Source organism: Zootermopsis nevadensis, unplaced genomic scaffold (genome assembly GCF_977971745.1).
Source record: "Zootermopsis nevadensis isolate Lab colony 2312 unplaced genomic scaffold, Znev_1.0 Znev_ptg000012l, whole genome shotgun sequence".
Taxonomy (NCBI): domain Eukaryota; kingdom Metazoa; phylum Arthropoda; class Insecta; order Blattodea; family Termopsidae; genus Zootermopsis; species Zootermopsis nevadensis.
This window is the reverse complement of record NW_028259144.1, coordinates 3,866,096-3,889,174: the sequence shown is the minus strand read 5'-3', so window position 1 is coordinate 3,889,174 and position 23,079 is coordinate 3,866,096. Positions and strand designations below refer to the sequence as shown.

General features: G+C 39.4%; 1 protein-coding gene across 6 annotated transcripts in view; it reads left to right on the top strand.

The window, feature by feature from the left end:
* The window catches only part of LOC110837734 (caspase-1), a 33,541-nt gene extending 13,302 nt beyond the window's left edge, over positions 1–20,239 (top strand). The window contains exons 3-8 of one of the 6 annotated variants that reach the window (XM_087347629.1): positions 3,184–3,292; positions 12,149–12,693; positions 13,557–13,798; positions 14,717–14,895; positions 15,941–16,073; positions 16,943–20,239. In XM_087347629.1, the coding sequence (XP_087203755.1) occupies positions 12,158–12,693; positions 13,557–13,798; positions 14,717–14,895; positions 15,941–16,073; positions 16,943–17,181 (1,329 nt within the window). In that variant the 5' untranslated portion in view covers positions 3,184–3,292; positions 12,149–12,157 and the 3' untranslated portion in view covers positions 17,182–20,239. Of the gene's footprint in view, positions 1–3,183; positions 3,293–4,384; positions 4,535–9,460; positions 9,781–10,007; positions 10,196–11,396; positions 11,534–12,148; positions 12,694–13,556; positions 13,799–14,716; positions 14,896–15,940; positions 16,074–16,942 lie in introns of those variants that run through there. The other 5 variants (XM_087347630.1, XM_087347631.1, XM_087347633.1 and 2 more) reach the window with 5 other exon arrangements.
* The last annotated feature ends 2,840 nt before the right edge of the window (positions 20,240–23,079 follow it).

The window sequence follows — 23,079 nt, the reverse complement described above, 5'->3', positions numbered from 1 at the left end:
TTGCCCAACACAAGTTATAAATTCGGGCACCGCCGGGAATCGAACCCGAGACCTCCAGGATTACAAGGCTACTTTGCAGTGTCTCGGCGTCCCTGCATCCAGAAGACTGTAAACCCATGAATATTGAACTGAAATATCTCTGGAAAGGCAAATACTTTGGTCTGAAGATGACTCTTCTAGAATGATGCACCGTGTAGTCTGGTAGTTTACCGACATTTCAGAGGTGATTGATTACTGCCCCGATCTCCATGTTGATGGAGGCAGAAGGCTCCTCTGAACCTAAACTTATACTAGACTAGACGGTGCAACGTCCCTAAAGACAGCCATTTTAACACGCTTTTAGTGTATGTTGGTTACAGTACCTGTGTTTCGCAGAATAGACACATCGGAAGTGTATTTTAGAAGAGTTTTCCATTGGTCTTTGCCTTTTGAACCTACTGTTAGTGTTAGATTGTGGCCTTCCAAGTTCGTAACCGACGTTTCATTAACGTTTTGCCTTACACATTAGTGAGTAATGATGTTACAGAAACAAGTAAGGAGAAAGCTGTCTCTGTAACACGATGTGCTTAAGTTCTTTGTCATTTTCTCTGATACACATGAGGCAGACAATCAGTGCTAAGTAATCGAATTTTTGCTGACAGCTGTGACAAGTGGAGAAAGGTTGTTTTTATGAAAAGACGCTTTCGCTAAGTTTTTTTTTTTTTTGCGTTCGATAACTTACTCAGACACACCTCGGCCTTCTCCAAACACCGCTTTGTGATAATGTCAGAAATAAATTAGGCCTGTTTGAAGGAAATGAATTCGGGATGTAAGATTATTTGAAATAGACGGCCTCCGTCAATTGAGAGTGGATCGGCGTAACCAATCTTCGATATACGATGGGTTCCAGACTGTTATTATGTCTCGTGTACGTGCAGGAGAAGTTGCCGCACTGTCAAGGCGTTAGGAATACAGTCGAATAATATCCAGATCTGTATTTCAGCTGATATATCTCCGGTCCTACATTCAGTAACCTTTGAGCCAAACTTTGACATGTTTTATTGTTACTTTCATGTTCACTTTTATTATTTTATAACGAAATGTTAGCATTTAAGCCACATACCCACAAACATACCCGATGATGATGACATCCCGAAATCAGTATCACGCGTGGTTTCAAAAATCTGTTTTTATTTATATGTGACATAAAACATTAGCTGGGTTGACACTACCCCAGTTTTTGTATTTACCACTTGAAATGCCTAGACATAGATTTGAGGATAATATTAAAATGGATCGTAAAGATGTAGAATGGGAAAGTGTTAATCTATTTACCTGGCTTCGAATACTGGTCAGTGGTAGACACTGGTAAGCATGGTAAAGATCGTTTCATCCGCCTGGATCTGATCATCTTAATATTAGGTGAATTATGGAGCTCCTCGTTATTCAGTTTTCTCAGTACCTTGCTCTCAAACACCTGTGTGTTCCTCCCTTAACCAAGATTCACACCCATGTAAAATATCGGTTTTGTGTCCGACGTCGCAGTCATTTTTATGGATGTGCTGAGGTAAATGGCGTAGGCCTGCAGTCAGTCAGATTTTCTGTAGACGACACAGAGCCGCCATGGCTACAGGACGGGGTTAGTTCGGGAGCCCCTCCTCATCATCACCCCTCGAGGATCGATATGGGCCCTGTCTGAATGTGCGGGCAACCAGCAACTTGAACCTTCACATTTCAGCCGTTCAGCCTTGTTATGGTGTCATGGATTGTCGTAGTTTCTTCTACAGCGCCTGTTCTTGAAGACCTTTCACTAACACCTGAAGGAGCGAGACGGGCCCTTGAGAACGCGGCAATGAACTTGCTGGTTCTATATACGGAGAGGATTTCGTGGACAGCTGAGCAACTATTGGCTTCTCAGTAAGAACTCTTCTTCGTAGAGTTAATTCAGAGAGATATGAAGGTCTTTAGTGTATTGTGAGTCAGTTTAATTCGGTGCATACGCTATTTTTATAATGTCCACTTTAATATTATCTTATGCGATCCTGTCTATAGGAAAAGCAGTAGATACGAAACGATCTTTGTACCAAGAACATAAATCGATAGCAAAACCATTTTTGCAGAGCTAGTTTTCCTGTTCTGAAGGGAAGAGACCGCTGGGGAGACCTAGACGTAGATGGGAGGATAATCTCAGGCGGGATCTATGGGAGATAGGAGTTGAAGGAGACTGGATTTTGTTGGCCCAGGACAGGGTCCGGTGGAGGGCTTTGGTTAATTCGGTGATGAACCTTCGGGTTCGGTGAGCCATCTAGTTGGTTGGGTCCACTATTTGGGAATCCTGAGGGGAAGAGACCTCTGGGGAGACCTAGACGTAGATGGGAGGATAATCTCAGGCGGGATCTATGGGAGATAGGAGTTGAAGGAGACTGGATTTTGTTGGCCCAGGACAGGGTCCGGTGTAGGGCTTTGGTTAATTCGGTGATGAACCTTCGAGTTCGGTGAGCCATCTAGTTGGTTGGGTCCACTATTTGGGAATCCTGAGGGGAAGAGACCTCTGGGGAGACCTAGACGTAGATGGGAGGATAATCTCAGGCGGGATCTATGGGAGATAGGAGTTGAAGGAGACTGGATTTTGTTGGCCCAGGACAGAGTCTGGTGGAGGGCTTTGGTTAATTCGGTGATGAACCTTCGGTTTACCTAAGCCATCTGGTTGGTTGGGTCCACTATTAGGAAAGCCTGAGGGGAAGATACCTCTGGGCAGACCTAGACGTAGATGGGAGGATAATGTCAGGCGGGATCTATGGGAGATAGGAGTTGAAGGAGACTGGATTTTGTTGGCCCAGGACAGGGTCCGGTGGAGGGCTTTGATTAATTCGGTGATGAACCTTCGGGTTCCGTAAGCCATCTGGTTGGTTGGGTCCACTATTTGGGAAGCCTGAGGGGAACAGACCTCAGGGGAGACCTAGACGTAGATGGGAGGATAATCTCAGGCGGGATCTATGGGAGATAGGAGTTGAAGGAGATTGGATTTTGTTGGCCCAGGACAGGGTCCGGTGGAGGGCTTTGGTTAATTCGGTGATGAACCTTCGGGTTCCCTAAGCCACCTAGTTATTTAGTTAGTTTTCCTGTTCTTGCCTTTTTCCTTATTGAGCTGCTACGTAATCCTCGCGAAAATATGCTGAATTCAGCTGTGGGTTATGTTTGCAGGTGGCAGTGAAGATTTTGTTCCTGAACACAGACGTTGAAGAAGACGGAGAATCAATCACCGTCTTTACACGGCAGAAATTCGTTATCAGCTGAAACAGGAGTTATTCCGGTGAGCCTCTTTAAATAAATTTTGAGACCTTTTGTGATAAAACCCAGTAGTAACTAAACGTACCACCTGCTTTAAAGGACCATGACCATTTCCTTTCAAATCCTTCCCAGTCACTAACCTAACCTCGGTCATACGTTGGAATAGAGACGTTAATTGCGGAACAATCAGTAGCGATGTTTGTTTCTGTTGGTCACACAATAGTATGATTATGGAACTGGCGAATTGTGATAAGAAGAGGAAAAAGGCGTGTCCTTTTCCTGATTAGAGTGACCTAACGCGCGGTCTTGTCCTTGTATCGCTTGAACTCTGAGAGCCCAGTTTCGAATCTTGTGCAGGGAACGAAAGTTGGAGACTTGGACTCTCGATATGTTGAGACATGCACAAGTTCAGTTTAACGTGATTTAGAAGGCAATTATACTCGGTCATTCTCGTTTGAGTAGCCACGCTTATTTTTTCAGACTTGCTATGGACATCGTCATACCATATCATCGTAGTCTTTTCACATTTGCATAATTTGCATAAATTACCTTTGGCATAACATCATGACCAAATTTTATCAAAATCCAACCAGTCACGAACGACTTGTGAAATTCGAGCTGACGGACGACGGGTCTGAAACGGTAGTTTCGATAGTGATCAGTTAGGTTAGGTTAGGTTAGTTCAGTTCAGTTCAGTTCAGTTCAGTTCAGTTCAGTTCAGTTCAGTTGTCAGCTACTGAGGAGATTAATTTCTTTACGTTTCCGGGAAAGTCTTTGTCTCCGTCTTCAGTAAAACATTAAACTGAGTGTTTACGTCTGTTTCTGTTTTGCCCATTTAAACACAGTTTTTAAAATTATCATAAAATACTCGTCATTCATTCGAATCGCCGATATATTCAGGATATAACATCACTCGCTTATGCAGGCTGATTTAAAAACCGAAGAACAGGGCAGTAGAAATCTGTTTTAAAACAACTAATTGTACCAGCAAGATTTAATCCTGGGTTTAATAAGAACATGCTGTGTCGCGTGTTAGTGTTAGTTGAGTAGCCTAGACAGGCGATGACTAGAATCTCTTCAAGGTCATTACGGCACGCGACGCCGCTAGAGGGAGCTGGAACCAATCCCGTTCTAGCAGTAGCAGTTGTAACAAGAAAATAGTTTAACAAGTTCAGTGTGCGCCAAAACGCGGGGAGCGACAGGTGGCTTGTTGACATCGGTCGAAGAAAGGAAATTTGTACCATTGTCATCAAAAGACGAGAAGGTAAAATGTCTTTTATAGTTATGCACTTGATTACGTTTGTTAATTACTTGTTATAATCCATTGTGACGTAGATCTCCGTCACGTGACGAAAACTGTCAATACAGTGAAAGAAAGTGAAGTGTCTCTCCATGGCACTGCCGTCATCACGAAGCTCGTCGAGAAATTCGTTTCCTTTGTGGAACGCGAGGGACCAGTAGACCACATCCAGAAGCAGCTTCTTACTTCGTTTATCGAAGATGCGTTTAAATATTAACACATTCCCTCTTATCCACGACTATATTTGCTCAAGCGACTTGTCTCATTTGTGGAAATATATTTCTCATAGCCCTCAATCTCTGTTTCTATCCGAAAGACGGAGACCAAATTGAATACTCTGGTAAGATCATTGTGTCGTATTTTGCAATTGTTAATTTGTTTATGTGTGCACCGTCAGCGAATGATTAAAAGGTTCGAAACTGAAACTTCCCGAATTTTATCAGCTTTTTTAGCCCTTCGAAGCCGAAGCTCGTCTAAATAATACTTAGACATTTTGTATCTCAAAAAGACGCTGGTTAACCCTAATTATTCTGAGAATCAGACGAAAGCCATAAAAATATACTTCGTGGGTAAAATGCAGAATTTTTAATTGTTAAAACAACCTAATGGTAGAGGATTCTTTGACGACACGTTCTTCAAGCGCCTGAGCCCTGCGGGTCCCAACTCTTCGTTGGCTAGATCGGTAGGACTCCTTGTACGAGGGCTCGGCCCCTCGCAAGGCCTCTACCTGCACACAGGACAGCACAACACAGTAAATGGTAGAGGACAGAGGTAAATTTAAAAAGTAACCTGGATAGTTATTTTAAACATGTGCAGATTTACAGCTTCCTTTCTTCACCTTCGTTGCTTGACAACTTCTTGGAAATTACTGAATACGTGATTCACAGATGCCGCTACCAGAACTACAAAATTTACAAAGAAATGCATATTTTAATACTTTCCGCATATGACAGTGCTTTTGGGGGGGGGGGAGTTGTTGCATTTCTTAAGCGAAACAAAGTGTTCGTTATCATCTCACGATTCCAGTCCGTATCTTTTCGCTTTTCCAATTTCGCTGTTCGGCGAGTCACGAAGATAAGATAAAACTTGATTGATACAGATTTGCAGCATCCTTGACTCTCTTTTGTACATGTTTCTAGAAACTGTTAATCGTACGAAAGTATCCTCTAGGCCAGTGGTTTTCAACCTGGGGTACTCGTACCCCCGGGGGCACGTGAATTTTTTTTAAAAATATATATATTATGATAAAAACTGAATAATCAGTAATGTAATTTATTTAATTTATTTTAGATGTAGATTATATACTATGTATAACTTGGATTATACACCAACAACTTTGGGGGTACAAAGTTTAAGAGAAATTATATCTGGGGGTACGCGAAGACATCTTAGGGGGTACGTGAAATTTAAAAAAAATATATTACTTTATGAAGAACACTGAATAATCAGTAATGTATTTTATTTAATTTATTTTAGATGTAGATTATATACTATGTATAACTTGAATTATACACCAACAACTTTGGGGGTACAAAGTTGAAGAGAAATTATATCTGGGGGTACGCGAACAAAAAAAGGTTGAATATCACTGGCCTAACAGATGGCTGTCTTCGGGGTTGTTGTGCTAGTCTTGGTAGTACCTTACCGACGTTTCAGAGGTGCTTTTTGCCACCATCTTCCTTAATACTGAACTCTTTGGTTATACTTCCCATACCGATCTCCGTTTTCATTCACATGTTGGTGTTTATTTTGAAATGAGGTAATGAAAACGCTATATTTAAACTTGGCCTCAAACGTATGTTAAAGAATTTGTTGTTTACTACGCACTGATCCTTCATCATCTCAGTAGGAGCTTATTTTAAGAATTCGCAGAGGTGCTTAATAATACACACTGACAACTTTAAGTCAAAACAGTGTTGTTCTTATGGGTTTGTGACGTCTTGTGGACTTACAGAGAGGTACGTAGGTACCAAAGTTTCGGAGAAACGTAATGTATCCATGCTCAGGGCTGTATGTTTCTCCGAAACTTGGGTTATCAACCTACATATTCACACGAGGTTACAACCCAGAAGAACAACATCGACGTCTCTACCACCGTCAGAACCTCATATCTCACATATTTACCTCACCTTACGCCATTTGTGTAATTTTCTCGTATGTAATTTCAATCCAAAGTATTCTGAAACTGTTAGACTGTTTTGAAATTCAAACAATATTAATTCGATCCGGTGGGACGTTACATGTTTGACGATCTTGAAGTGTCAATACCACCTCTTGAGATGGGGTTATTATCATGAATTATGATTAAATTGTTTAAGGATTTGACAGGAATCAGCAGGGATCCATTTTAATATACGAATATATATATATATATAAACCTTTCAGGATATCCAAAATAGATTTTGAACTTGGGACCTCCGGAATATTAAGCCCAGATCATAACCCCAGAAATTGATAGATCGATTGAATAACGAGAAACTGATCTAATGTCGATATATGTCAGTGCGTTAAACTCTGTCCCCAGGCCACCGGAGAGGCCTTCCTGGTGCGATTTGGTCCCTCTGCACGAAACTGAGCGTTTGAGAACCGGTCAAGCGTGTTTCAACTTGTTCTGGCTTCGGAGAGACATTTACGTGACGAAACTGCTGAAGAAGACTCCGTACACAAATGTGCATTACGGGATAAACTGTCGGTTTCATTGTACACAATAAATTATTTACGCTGTGCGACACAACTGCTGTCTGAGAACCGGATTAGAAACACGCTCCAAAATTAGTTAACATCCCTACTCTCCGAAATATCGTGAAATTATTACTGGGCGGGTAATCGGGGTAAAGTTCCCGACAGAGGAAGAAATTTCCCCTAGCTTCTGCGTCTCTGGAGTTGACCACTCACCTTCGCCTATTGTCGGGGTGAAGAAACGGTGGAGCTATACCTCCACTACCGCATTTGTCTTCGCGGATTGGTGATTGACAGGCGAAAGCAACTTTTGGGTCGTATCTCTGTTGGCCTGGAGGAGGGGGGGGTTTATTTATAGAGGCTTGTTGCATCATCCAATGAACTGGATTATCATAGTAAGCAAATAGTCGTGTCTTCGTCATGCGAACTCGATTAATGAAGTTGTGCGACGTTGATAACAAAAGGAACTCGAGAGCGAGGCCACAACTTACCAGTGATGCCAATTAGAAGATGGCGAGAATACTGAAGTGGCCAGTTATATAACGAAATAATTAATTACAGATCAGCACCAACACGTATTCTGTTCATTCGGCTAATTTTACGACGTTTTTACCATTTTCTGAGATAATTTGTAGTTGAAGAAGCTTAGAAACTGACGTTGGTTTCACCGAACACATTCAGGGGATTGTATCTTAAACTAGGGTGCGGCCTCTGCATTTAGCTGCCTTCTTGATTAGGCTTTCCTAATTATCTTAACATGCTGCTGTACACAGGACAGCACAACGCAGAAAAACGCGATCAAACATCCATGGCTTGAGTGGGGTTCGAACCCACGGTCCCAGCGACCAAGCGGCACAAGACCCACGCCTCAGACCGCGCGGCCACTGCGGACCCCACAGTTGGAATAATGCCCTTAAATATTTTAAATTAGAAATTTTCATCCTATTCATTGCCGTGAGGGCAGTAAGCTAAGCTGTGACCGAATTTGTGAATTTGAGTGTTCTTCATCTGTTTACTGTGTTTATTACTAGTAGTGTTTTGAATTCATTGTGTTTGTTACGTAATGGGCGCGAGGGCCCTTGTTAACGTTGCATCGATGTCTTTCAACGTCAGGTCCTAGGAAATGAATCATAACGGAACACTGAGCTGCGCCGAGTGTAGTGACTCACCTCTCTACTGCGCAGGTCCGTTGTAATCAGTTGTTGGCTGGCAAACGGATGGGTTAGGGTAGTATTACATACTCATCTTCGAATCCCACTGAAGCCATGGATGTTTATCCACGTTTTTCTGTGTTGTGCTGTCCTGTGCACAGCTAGAGGCCTTGCGACGGGCCGATCCCTCATCCAAGGAGTCCTACCGAATGTCTATAGATCAAGCCAACGAAGAGTTGGGACCCGCAGTGCTCAGGCACTTGAAGATCGGGTCGTTCCCAGTATCCCAGTACATACTCATCGGGTCCAACATCTTTAGCCCTCAAATTAATGCGGTTACTGTGATGGTTAAGGGTATAAAATTAAATGTATGCACTACTCAGAATGAAATTATTGACCAAGTTCCCTTTTGCGTTATTTGCGAAGTCTTTATTGAGCTCACTAGTCAAGAAATTCTTAGCAAATGGCAGAAGGCTGGGAATTTGACTAGCTGATCGTATTGTTATTAGCGTCTCAATAATGGAGATGGTTGTCTAGTTCCGTTTGAATTGAATATAAAGTCAGGAGTTTGCCTGTCCGGTTTGAATATAATTTGAATTCGCTTAATTGCTCTTAATAAGATTAGTGCTGAAACGCACTCAACATGACCCAGAACGTGAGGTATGTGATTATAAATACACGTTTGTGTCTCAGCACTTTTTCTGCACAAACATCGATTTACCTGGTCAGTGACATCGTCATTCGACTTGTGACGTGCGTGCTGTGACGTAGATCACGTGATGCAACGTTCGTGTTTCCGGGAACAAACAATAATCATCCCAAAGGAATTGATGTGTCGCCACATAGCTCGGTTTGTAACACGTTCTGCATACATTAATATATGTACAGTAAGTTTTTGTTCGACATTAAATTAGGAAAGTGTTGCTTGTAAATAAAAATAATGAGGTAATTCATAATAAAAGCTAAATATATTAATTATTGGACTAAGTTTTTACGTAAACCGTGCATCCCGTCTGCCATTTTGTGGTATAAACCCAGTATGTTTGAATTTCCCACTGGCGTATGAATACGGGAAGTACGTTGAAAATAGAACCGAGGAACTTTTTAGTGATGACGTAATGAATAAGTCACCAAATACGCTAAGCCATCCACTTTCGAGGAGTAGGTAGACGGAGTTTATGGTGTATGGAGAGTTAAACAGGGAGAGGAAATAGTGGTGTAGTGAATCATATTGTGTTTTGTGTCCGCTGTTTGAACAAAGGCTCTGGACTGTCGTCACATCCCAACGTTGTTGCTGTTGGTAGAATTGATATTTCGTGAACTGCCCGTCGTTGATGGCAAGAATGGGGGTTGAAGAGGACATTTCATTGGAACGGGGGTGTAAGTTGGTTAACACGAAGGCAGGCATTGTTATAGCAAGGTTTTCCTACAACCTTATGGATGCTGTTGTGAGGGCTATCATATAGAATACTTGTCCCTGTTATCATACGAAACTTATATTTTTAGGTACAATAATTTGTGCTGGTCTGTACGTGTCATCGTAGTGTAAACAGTTCCTTGAACTTTATTATTATTACTTGGTCTTTACATTCTTGTTTGTTAATTAGGTTCAAATCCATGTGCAGATAATTTAAATTGTTGTTTTTTGTATTATAATCACACATTGACCGAATGAAACACAAAGGTGGGTGTGTATTTATGGAAGAATATAAGATAACTGAAAGTGGTGCCTAGTTATGGCACCTTAAATACGCAGAACCTTACCTGAGTCCAAGTAACAACACTGCATGACGAGGTTAGTATTATATTAAATCGTATGCGTCCATGTTTTTGATGTTTGCAGTAGTCAGTGCTTTAGATCAGTGGTATTCAACCTTTTTTGTTCGCGTACCCCCAGATATAATTTCTCTTCAACTTTGTACCCCCAAAGTTGTTGGTGTATAATTCAAGTTATACATAGTATATAATCTACATCTAAAATAAATTAAATAAATTACATTACTGATTATTCAGTGTTTATCATAAAATAATATATACATTTTTTAAATTTCACGTACCCCCGGTTGAATACCACTGCTTTAAATTATTTGAGCCATCATGTCACTCGTCCTTGAGCCGTGCACCGAAGTATTGTTCGAAATCTGGTTGATCCACGTGTATGTATGCAGAATTGGACTTTCTTGATCATTTACTGAACTGGAGAAATTCCCTTAAAATTATATAAACATTTTCATTTAAATACATTTGAACATCCTTGCTTATCAGGTGAATTTTTGTCATGTATTTTCTCAATTTAAGTATCAAAACTTATAATGGGTCTCCCCCTAATGATTACCTATAACTGCAATGCCCTTGACGTATTTTCGCTTCACGTTTTTCTCATTCCGTTATAAATCGTATATTTCTTCGTCATCCTGTATATTAATAGTATTAACTCTCGAGTAATTTGGTATTCTATGTAGAGTAATAAAGCGGCAACGATTGAAGATTGAGCTCATTCTATCACTTCCGTTCAGTCTGTTATAGTTTTCGTGTGAAAGTAGTTTCGGATCTTAAAGTGAAAATACTTGATTCGCATGTTTTAATTGTTCCACAAGTACTAAGTACCCGCCATCGTATCACGAGTTGAATTAAATTGTTATCTTAGTTTGAGTCCTTGATATGATTGTTGATCACTTCCAAACGGGAGACAAGTGTTAAGTGTTAATCGGTAAGGAGGAGAGAAATAACAGGCGAACATTAGTTTATATTTCCACCTTCACTAAGTAAACATTCTTGTTGTTTCATGTATTTTACAACATTGCGACATTTCAGTAACTAAAGTTGGGATGAAAAAAGCGTATGACGCGACAAGCTGATAGTCTAACGGAATGGCGGTAGAGGTCAGAAGTGCTGCAAAACTACGGAACTACTGCGGTAAAGAATCAGCCAAAATCCCCAGTGTTTTTCTATATTTTATTATTTGCGTGTCAGTGATAGGTCACCCAGAAGATAGAAAGGGTGTTGACATAAACTGAATACAAATTTTTTATATAAAATTTGTAGACGTTTATTATAGTACTCTGTGCTTTCCAGCATCTTCACAAATATCAACAGAACTCCAAAGAAAAAGTGAATTATGTCTTAACCAGAAGTAATTATTGTCAAACTCCAGTAATTTAGTATTGATGTGCCTTTTGACCGTCTTTTGTAATATGAAATGTTGTCTTAAAGAGAAACATAAACAATATGTACCTGGAAGAAACTACGACATCTGATATCTTTAAAATATTTTTGTCTATGTGGTGAAGCTAGCAGGAGTTATAAATTAATATATTCTACTATGTAATGTTCGATTTCTGTGCATAATTTCCTGTAGAGCTTATAACTATAGTAACTGTTGGACACAACCTCTGAATTTTCACATTTGTAATTGCTGACATTTGCTTCTATATAATTTCTACTAGTACCAGTGTTTCAGAGGAACATAGCCCAGGAGACGGTTGTCCACTGTACCATCAATTTTGATGCGTAGCGAATGTTTTTCATTGTATTTGTACATTTGTTGGAAAATTTCTGTAAACTTCAATTAAAATGGCTTACTGCCATCTGAACCTTTGTTATTCTCTCACTTTTGGTAACACACATTAATTTGTATGTTTGTGTTTTGTAAAAAAAATAATGCCACTGTGATGTACCGTTGCATACCGCAACAAAGAAAAGCCCTAGATATACATATAGTGTGACTTTACTTTTATTTTGATTACAGGAATACAGTATGGAAGAAATCAGCACAGAAAATTATCCACAATCATCTAATCTTATGTCCTTCAATGCTGAACAGCTGGGCCAGCTTCCAGATGGAGATAAGACTGATAAAGTTAGCAATTCAGCCAGTCAGACAGATGATAGATTCAGTTTCGATGTTGACGGCGTCAACGCCGGGGCCGAAGAAGAGGAAGGAGAGCCAGTCAGTCCGATAGAAAGTGACCCAATGGAAGTGCCAAACATTTTGAAACCAAGAGAGAGGAGGGTTTCAGATGTGATCGATTCCATTGGCGACTGTTTGCCAGATATAAATGCCACTAAGATGGTGTCATCGCCAGACAGGGGTCCTGGCACCCAAGGGCCAAATTCCCCAGCATCATCAGGATATGGCAGCATTGAGAGTGGCACGCCAAAATCAGTTGTGTCGCCTGACTTGGATATTAGTCTCTCCTCGCCCATCAAGTTCTTGAAAGTGGATGTTACAGATGCATTATCAACTGCTACGGATGCTTCGCCAATGAACCAAGATGATGGCACATCTTCTAGGTAAAATAAAGTAACCTGCCATTATAATCTAGCTTGAGAGATGTAGACCTTCCATTGTTTAAAGAAATATGCTGGTATTCAGATTGACAGAAAAGTTGAAAAGAAACCTTTCGGACAGCGACTCTAGTATATCGGTGATTGACTGTTATCATTTTTATACTAAGATAACATGCACTCTAGCAGGTGGACTTACAATTTTCAAGATTGACCTTGTTTTGCTTGAGAGAATGATATGCCGTGAAACACTCTCCTTTCCTCCTTTTGTGTACAGAAACATACTCTTCTAATTGCCGTAATGTTCAGAATGGTGACATAGCTTTGTAAGATTTGAGGTTTTCACAGCGGCGAGTATGAAGATTTCTGTCTCCTGTGTAGTCTGGTAGATGTTTTTTATCATTTATTGTCAGATATTGTTTCATTTGTATGTCATAATAACAGCCATTGAATTGAAAGTGAATGGAGCCAACTCCCAGGCTTTCATTTATATCAGATATACCTCGGAAAAAACAGACAATGTCATTCTTCTTCTTCTTCTTCTTCTATGGCTCTCCGGTTCCATGGCCTCCTCAATTCTCCTCTTCCATTCGGTCCTCTGTTAGGCCCATCCGTCCGAGGCTTTGATCAAAGTTTCGAAACATCTTCCTTTTTACGGTGCAAGGTTGTTAGCCTTGCGACCAACCCCCAACCTGGAGGACCAGGGTACCTGTCTTAGTCTGACCTCTCCCCCTGGACCAATCTGTCTTTACTGTGAATTACATCATCTGGAACTTTACAGACCATCTAAAGTGACTCAGTTTTTACTTCTTTCACACACGTTTTAAAGAAGAAAGATGTTATAACCATTTTGTGATATATTTTTATAGTGAACCTGCTGGTGCTGTTATGCCAGTTGAGAAGTATGCAGAAGAGTACAACATGAAGCATAAAAGAAGAGGGAAAGCGGTCATCTTCAGCCATGACAAGTTTGCCGATAAATCCGTGCCTTCTCGAGATGGCTCTCATGCAGATATTCACAGTCTTGAAATAACTTACAAGGCTCTCGGCTTTGAAGTCACCACTTACGATAATCTGTTACACACAGAAATCAGAAATGTTATTAACAGCTGTAAGTATTTGAAAAAGCTGGTGAGAAACAGATTTTAACTGATTGCTCCGATTGTGTTGGTGAATATGTAATGAGATATACAAATGGATAATTCAGGACATTCGTTACCTTTGTGGAAGCTGAAGTTTAATTGCCTTGCTCACAAGCCTGCCATTGGACCATATTTTGAGTCTTTGCCATCAAACCATATTTCTGTAAGATCCATTTTAATAATGTCCTGTATCTTCCAAGTAGCATCTTTCTTCTATATTTATTGACCCAAGTTTTGAATACATTTGTAATTTTTACACTTTATGCACCAAATCCCCCCCCCATCTTATTTTTCTTGATCTAACACCCATACATTATTAAGTGAAGCGTCTACGTTATGAAACCCGTAATTATATAATTTTGTTCTGTTGTCAGTAAAAATACACTTCATCATTCTTCAGTCCACATGTTGTCTTCAGCACTCCATTCTTATACACCGCCAGTCTGTGTTCTTTCCTGTGGGTCAGGGAGCATTGTTTGACACTTACAAAACAGTGACATTTCTTCTTCTATGGCTCTCCGGCCCATATTTGGTCCATGGCCTCCTCAATTCTCCTCTTCTGTTAGGTCCGTCTGTCCGAGGCTTTGATGGAGGTTTCGGAACATCTTCCTTTTTACTGTGCAAGGTTGTTAGCCTTGCGACCAAGCCCCAACCTACAGTGACATTATAATTTCGTAAATTATCGTGTTCATCAACTCTTTTAAACTTTGAAGGTGGCTGTCTTCTGGGTTGTAGCGCCACGTAGTCTGGTAGAAGTTTACAAAATTTCAGATGTACCTGCTGCCTTCATCACTGGGGCAATGAGTACAATCCAGAAGACAACCATCATCATGCTTACCACCACAAGAATTTTGAATCCTATTTATTATGGTTTATCATGATTACAGTGGCTGAGGAGGACCACTCGGACGCAGACTGCGTGATGGTGACAGTGCTGACACATGGGCAGGGGACCAACTATCTCCATGCAAAGGATGTTCTCTACAATGTGGATATGCTTTGGTCACCCTTCACAGCTGACAGTTGCGGCACCCTGGCTGGGAAACCAAAAATATTCATAATTCAGGTTGCAATTTTAGTGAAGTAGTATAACCAGTGTCCCAGTATGTACTACTGGCAACTTTTATTCAAATTATAAAATGTTTGTTAAAATATGTTTAAAGTGTTGCCACCGCCACTCCCAGAGAAAGAGCACTGGAGCGTAACACTGAAATGTATAGTTAAAATGATACTGAGAGAATTTGTATTTGTCGAGCTAGATCTCTAGGGACTTCATATGTAGCTTGAAATAGTACTGAATGTAAATTGCGGACACTTGCAACTGTTCAACCATTTTGTGATGTGACTGTACTGGTACAGTGACCCACAATTTGATCATACAAAGAAATTTAGTATTTGGGGGATCAACTTCAGAATAGCAACATTTTTTTATTGTCATCAGATAACAAAACTCCTATAAAAAATATAAAGAAGCCGATCCTGTCCCGTCTTTGATTTTATTTCCTATTTCTTTCAATTATACTTTAGTCTTCCATTTTTTTTATTCACCTTACATTTGTTTGGTTTTCTGGAAGTCCTGAGTTTATATCTTGGCTCAGAGAACAGTTATGATATATTTTTATAGTTGTTTCAATCTCTTATGGCAAATTTTGGAATTATAATTCAATGGAGGCTATAAACACTTTCTTCCATACCTTCACAATTTATTATATACATTTCTGCCACATGACACCATTTAGCCTGTGCAGATGATGGAATATTATTAAATGGGGGAATAAACAAATATAATTTACATTATAAATAAGTATAAAATCTTAATGTAAATTATTTGACAGAGGTTGCCAGCCATTGACTTTTGCATGGCCATAAATTTGTCAGTGGTAAAAAATTGGAGGGTACGAAAAAGGCCAGGTGCTAGAGTTATGCTGCTCAAACCAAGTTTCATGAAAATAAGTTGTTGTTAATTAAAACAAAGGGGGAACACACAAAATAAGAAAAGGAAACTAAATAGAAAGGGATTATTATGTTAAAGTATACCATGACCAATTGTAAGTTTGCATCTTGAAATATCATATTGTGTATATTCTGATATAGCTATATGATTATCACAGGCTTGTCGTGGTGATAAGTTAGATCCTGGCGTGAGATTGAAACAGAGAAGCCGCACAGAGACCGATTCGATTTCATCGTCATACAAAATTCCGACGCACGCTGATTTCCTGATTGCTTACAGCTCCGTGGAAGGTAAAAACATTTTTCTTTGTATCTGTGGTATAATTGCGTTGTGATCAAACATTTAATATGAAGAGGTCTATATAAAGAAGCAATCTAAAATAATTTAATTTGTGTATTCCGTATTGAAGACACTTATGACTGTCACATTCAGCTTCATGCTGTATACTTCTAGTCAATTCCCTGCAGTCATCTATACCAATATACTATTTTACTTTAAAATCAATTTCACACAAGACTTTTTAACTTGATTTTAATGTGTCTCATATGTCCAAGGTCAGACATCTTCATACTAACGAGAAAGTGTTTTTTGCTTTGTTGTGTCCATCTGTTATATTGTTATTGTATGAGTCGGGGATCAATCCCCGATGGGGGCAGAGGTTTTTTCCTCTAGCCTCTACATCCAGACGCACACCCGGCCTCCTATCCAGTTGGTACTGGGGTCTCTTCCCAGGGGTAAAGCACAGCTGGGGCATCACAGTGATCACTCACCCCCTTCTAGTGTGAGGTTAAGAATGAGTAGGAGCTATATCTCCTCTCGCTCCAAGCGCCTGAATGGTGAATAGTGGGACACATTCCAAATTATGAATTACGTAATTATTTTTCTTTAACCCTTTCTGTGCTTTGTATTTCATCCTCTGATCTGGATTTATTCGGTGTCTGATAACGTCAGTAGAAGATGTGTGTCTGAATTTACACCAACAGCCGATGATACTTATTTTTAGATTTTTGCCAGTAATCATTATGTAGCAGAAGAAAAATAACTTCTATGTATCGTGCATCACAGCTGATGCATGGTTCAGCTCACTGCCACGCCACAGTAACGTACTGTTAAACCCTAGAGTTGAATTCCAGCCAGCATATTGTCTGTTTCTTTCTAGGTTATTACTCTTGGAGGAATCCTGATGAAGGGACTTGGTTCATCCAGTGTCTGTGTAAGGAACTGCAAGAGCAAGCAGCGACGCGAGACTTGCTGAATATATTGACCCGAACATCCCGTCGAGTAGCAGTTGACCACGAATCGTACAATGATAAGGTTCCATGGCAACATCAGCAGAAACAAGTTCCATCTTTTAATTCAATGTTGATCCGTGACTTGTATTTCAGGCCAAAGATATGATAAACAGAGTAATTCGCTATTTAAGCCACATTCCATTGTCAGTTTAACGACATGATGTCTTGAGGTCCATGGTAAGAGAAGATCTGCGAGCCATTATAACACATTTATGATGGACGTTCCTCATTATACTTGGCGATTTATAGTTTGTTTACTTTTTTTTTTCGTATGGCAGTAAGTAGAATCAAACGACAAGCTCTCCGAATTTGAACAGGTATTCAGCAGCCCAATAGGAAGCATTGAAAGCACTACAGATTTTATCCTGGTCATTGATCCTAAAAATATAAATAAAAGAAAATGAAGTATCAATACGATGATATTCATCTACCCAAAGACAGGAGTTTGTCCAACTCCTGAAACATTTTGTATATGTAGTATACTTCAGACATGGACAATTTCCATGCTGTGATAAATACATGTCACAAGTCTTTAGAGGATCATTGTTTGGCTATTTAGAACAGAGTTGGTTGTTTTAAAAATACCAACCTGTTTCTTGAACATAATCACGAGGCTTAATATTTTAAATTAGCACAAAGTAAACCAGAATGTTGTTTTTATTCCCATACCATGTTTGTCTAGACTTCATGTGTGTTTAAACTACTTAACGTTCCTTCAAGATCTCAAGCAGAAGCACGAACCAGAGTATTAAAGGAAGTAGCACTAGTTAAGATTAGAATAAAATTTCTTCCCCTAAGAACAGTTGGAGATGGCATGATGTTTCTGGAAGAATTTGTTCATTGAATTAGTCTCGGTGGATAGAATGGAACCAACGGTTCAGAAGAACTGTGGTGGCGTGGCAAACAGCGTCACTTGCTAAACTGAAGTGCCATACATACAAATAATTTCTGAATTGAGACCAGGATGTTAGCATCTTAAGTAACACGCAATTGAACAAAGTTGTTATTTTGCTCATTTTTTTGTTTTTAGGGAATGTGAAATGAGCTGACAATAGATATTTTTTATCTTCCACAATTTCTTACTGATAAATGTCAAGTGTTCAATATTTATTGATCAGTATTTGGTTACAGAAACTCAGACAGGAAATTTGATTAATTGTGATTATTTCAACAGAGATGTTGTCTATTGTGTGTTATGTTAATGCTTGTTTTAATTATAAGTGTTTCTGTTTAATGTTCATACATCAAGCATACACAATTTTTTAGTCCCAGTTGTATTTTTTGTTTATTGTTTTTTGTTGTCATTTTGAGGTGTGTAATGCATGCATAATTATAGTAATGTTTTGTAAATGTATTTTACAAAATGTTGTAGTTAGAAACATTTTCATGCAAAATATTGATAGGCAGTGAGTATTTATACTATATGAATTAAATTTCATCTGATTTTTGCCTTGCATAAATTTGGCTACTACAAGCTAAGCTTCTTAACATCATTTACAAAGAAGATTTCTGTTCTCTGGGTTGTTGCGCTGCATAGTCTGGTCGTTGTTAACCAACATTTCAGAGGTCATACTGCCTCCGTCATCAGGGCGATGAATATTCATCGCCCTGATGATGGACGCATCAAGGACCTCTGAGACATTGGTAAACATCGACCAGACTGCACAGCGCAGCAACCCAGAAGACAGAAATCTTCATACTCACCGCTAAGAAAACCTCAAATCGTACATCTTTTACAAAGTAATACAGTGTATGTACAATAATATCAGTCCCAGAATGTTGTTATGTCCTTGAAATAACAGAAGACAGCTTGAAGGTGTTTGAGAACAGAGTGCCCTGGAGAATATTTGAATCTAAAGAGGGATTAAATCATAGAAGGCTTAAAAAAGAAGACTGCAGAATTAAAGGCTTCATAATTTGTGCTCTTTACCAAATATTAGTAGGATGATCTATTCAAGGAGCGTGAAGTGGATGGAGCATGTAACATGCGTGGGAGAATGAGAGTAACTATAAAATTTTGGTTAAACAGTCAGAAAGGTAGAGAACAGTTGAGCACATAGGCGGAGACAGAAGTTTGATAATATAGATGTTATGTAAATGGGCTGGGAGGTCGTGGGCAAGATTGATCTAGCTCGGGATGGGGACCACTGCCATGCTGTTCTGAACACAGTAATGAACTGTCGAGTTTCCTGAAAAAGTGTGGAGTTTCTTGACTGTCTGTGTAACCACCAGCATCTCAAGTAGGACAGTTCTCCGTGTAGTTAATGTCTAGCTTTTGAAATCACTGGCTGAATTGAATTATAGTGAGCTCAGCAGTACTTGCCTTGTCAGCTGAATCGTTAACTAGCAGAGAAAGATTTGTTGATATTTAACAACTTTCTAGGCTTGGTTCATAAAGCTCTTTTGGTAGGTGAGGTGGGAAAATGGGACTGGAGTAGACGTCAAAGCTGGAACTCTCTTAGTAATCTTCATATCTGAAGGACGTAAGTATCAAATTCTGAATCTCATATGTTCTATTTGAATACCAAGATAAATGAAATTATAGAATGTTCACATTAACGTTATTAAATTAACTATTATAGTACAATGCAAATCTGAGAGAAAATAATGCAAACTGGAAGATAACAATAATGATGGTAACAAATAGATTATGAAGCCATAATTGTGGTGATAAATTTACAATGGCATACTTTAATTAGCGAAAACTTAATTTGATTTTTTTTGAGACCTTATTCTGAACCAGAATGCTTCAAGCCTAGTGTGATAATTTTGCATTCCGGCACACCTCATTGCAAGTATGAAGTTAGAAGAAATTGTAGGGCCGGTCCTTTTGTGTACTGCCATTATGCAATCTAGGTGAAATCTTTCTTCCTGATATAGACCTTTTGGCCTAAGGGGATTATATAACAAAATTCCTTACATCTTTTGAGGGTTAAGCCCAAACATCCTCTATTTGGGTGGTATCCTAAAATCATTTTTGGTATCTTGCCAGAAATCATTCTGTGTAAATGTTCCTTACAGTTTTTCTGTTACTGTGTTATGAAATTTATTATCAGTGTAATGTTTACTTGCTTTTCCATAATGCCCAAAAGTTCTTAATTTCTTTTGTGAACAAAAAATGTGTAACCCAAAGTTCTTATGAAATGCATTTCTGCTTATATTAATCATTTTCTGTCATTACTTCAGATAGTCCATGGTTCACTACTATAAGTGAGAATTGGTGTAGCGAAAATCTTATAAATTTTAATTCAGGTATATTTTGGATTGTAAGGGTAGTGATGTGCCTCTTACAGCATCTCCTATCCAATTCCCAACCTTTGCCTCCACATGGTGCAACCTGTTCCTACTGAAAGACTCTGGGGACTGAGTCACAGCATTATAACTGTTGCATCAGGTACAGAGGAAATGCTGTACATGATAGCTGGTATGGACATAATATCGCTTTCAAGGCAAAACTTGGTGAAATAAGTATAATAAGTGACATCTGGCAGTAGCAAACATAAAATTTCCTTGTAGAGAAACTGCCGATTTATGCTGTGTGGTTTGACAAGGAAGAGTAACCATAGATTTGGGAGAGGGATTGGTAAATTAGTGTTTTGACTTCAAAGCTATTCACTGCACTCGATCGCAATGATTTAATATTTGAATTCCTCCCTTAAAACAAAGTATGCATGTGTGCTAGAGATAATGATCATGATAAGCAGCAAGAAACCCAAGGTATGTCACTGTGGAAACCTGTGAGATGGAGAATACTCGTTTATTGAATGCATGCTACTCAATTGCCTATCACCTTTGCCCGAGATGGCGGTTGATTGAAACATGGAGGAATGTTCACATTCAAAGTTTTTTCAAAATAATTTGGTTTTCTGCGCTTTTCAGACAATTTCCAGCATTTTTTGATTTTTCGAAAATTTTCAAAAATTTAAATATTTTTTCTTAACTGTCTCCAAGAGATGCTTGCCAAACTCGGTGAATGACTCACCCAGTCTCTGCCGGACTCGGCTCCTATCTCACTAGGTTGCTGCCTGAATCGGTGTCTGCAGCAACCGGACTCTGCAAGTCCGTGTCTGCCTCACGTGCTTTCTGCCGCACCTGGGCATCTCAGAGACGTCACGTCAGTGCCGTGTTATACAGAGACCGGTCCATGCAGTGCCCGAGTCAGGCGCAGACCGCATTCGTCAGAGACACTGTACATCAGAAACAGTCCGAGACAGACCGATCCTACAAGGCATCAGGTGGTGGAATTTTGAAAAATTTAAAAAAATCTAAGAATGCTGGAAATTGTCCAAAAAGCGCATAAAACAAAAAAAAATTGAAGAATTCCACTTTAAAAGTTTTTTAAAAATTTTCAAAAAAATTTGGTTTTGGACGCTTTTCAGACAATTTCCAGCATTTTTTTGTTTTCGAAAATTTTGAAAATTTTCAATTTTTTTTAAAAGGTCTGCTGAAGAGATGCTTGCCACTCTCGGTGAATGCCACATCCAGTCTCTGACAGACTCGGCCTCAGTCTCAACCAAGTGCTGCCTGCTCCGGTGTCTGCACCTACCGGTCTCTGCAAGTCCGTGTCTGCCTCACGTGGTCTGGCGCTCCTGAGCATCTCAGAGACGTCAAGTCAGTGCCGTGTTATACAGAGACCGGTCCGTGCAGTGCCTGAGTCAGGCACAGACCGCATTCGTCAGGGACACTGTACATCAGAAACAGTCCGAGACATAACGGTCCTGCAAGGCATCAGGTGGTGGAATTTTGAAAAATTTCAAAATTTTCAAAAAATCGAAAAATGCTGGAAATTGTCCAAAACGCGCACAAAACCAAAAAAATTTGAAGAATTCCACTTTCAAATTTTTTTCAAAATTTTCAAGAAATTTTGGTTTTGTGCGCTTTTCAGACAATTTCCCGCATTTTTTGATTTTTCGGAAATTTTGAAAAATTTCAATTTTTTTCAAAGGTCTGCTCAAGAGATGCATGCCACTCTCGCTGAATGCCACATCCAGTCTCTGACGGACTCGGCCTCAGTCTCAACCAAGTGCTGACTGCCTCGTTGTCTGCACCAAGCGGTCTCTGCAAGTCCGTGTCTGCCACACGTGCTGTCCGGCGCTCCTGAGCATCTCAGAGACGTCACGTCAGTGCCGTGTTATACAGAGACCGGTCCGTGCAGTGCCCGAGTCAGGCACAGACCGCATTCGTCAGAGACACTGTACATCAGAAACAGTCCGAGACATATCGGTCCTGCTAGGCATCAGGTGGTGGAATTTTGAAAAATTTCAAAATTTTCGAAAAATCGAAAAACGTGGGAAATCGTCCTAAAAGCTAGGTTAGGTTAGGTTAGTTTAGGTTAGGTTAAGTTAGGTTGGTTTAGGTTAGGTTAAGTTAGGTTAGGTTAGGTTAGGTTAGTTTTTTAAATTTTAAATTTTTTGAAAATTTTCGAAAAATCGAAAAACCGGAAGTCCAAAAAGCGCACAAAACCAAAAAAATTTGAAAAATTCTAATTAAAATTTTTTTTCGAAAATTTCGAAAATCTTTATTTTTCTTCGCGTTTCATGCCATTTGCAGCCCCTTTTAATTTTTTTAAAATTTCGAAAATTTTTAAAAATTTTAATTTTTTCGAAAATTTTCGAAAAATCGAAAAACGTGGGAAATCGTCCAAAAAACGCAAAAAACCAAAAAAATTTGAAAAATTCTGAATTCAATTTTTTTTCGAAAATTTCGAAAATCTTTATTTTTCTTCGCGTTTCATGCCATTTGCAGCCCCTTTTAATGTTTTTAAAATTTCGACAATTTTTGAAAAATTTCAATTTCTTCGAAAATTTCCGAATAATCGAAAAACGTGGGAAATCGTCCTAAAAGCTAGGTTAGGTTAGGTTAGTTTAGGTTAGGTTAAGTTAGGTTGGTTTAGGTTAGGTTAAGTTAGGTTAGGTTAGGTTAGTTTTTTAAATTTTCAATTTTTCGAAAATTTTCGAAAAATCGAAAAACGTGGGAAATCGTCCAAAAAGCGCACAAAACCAAA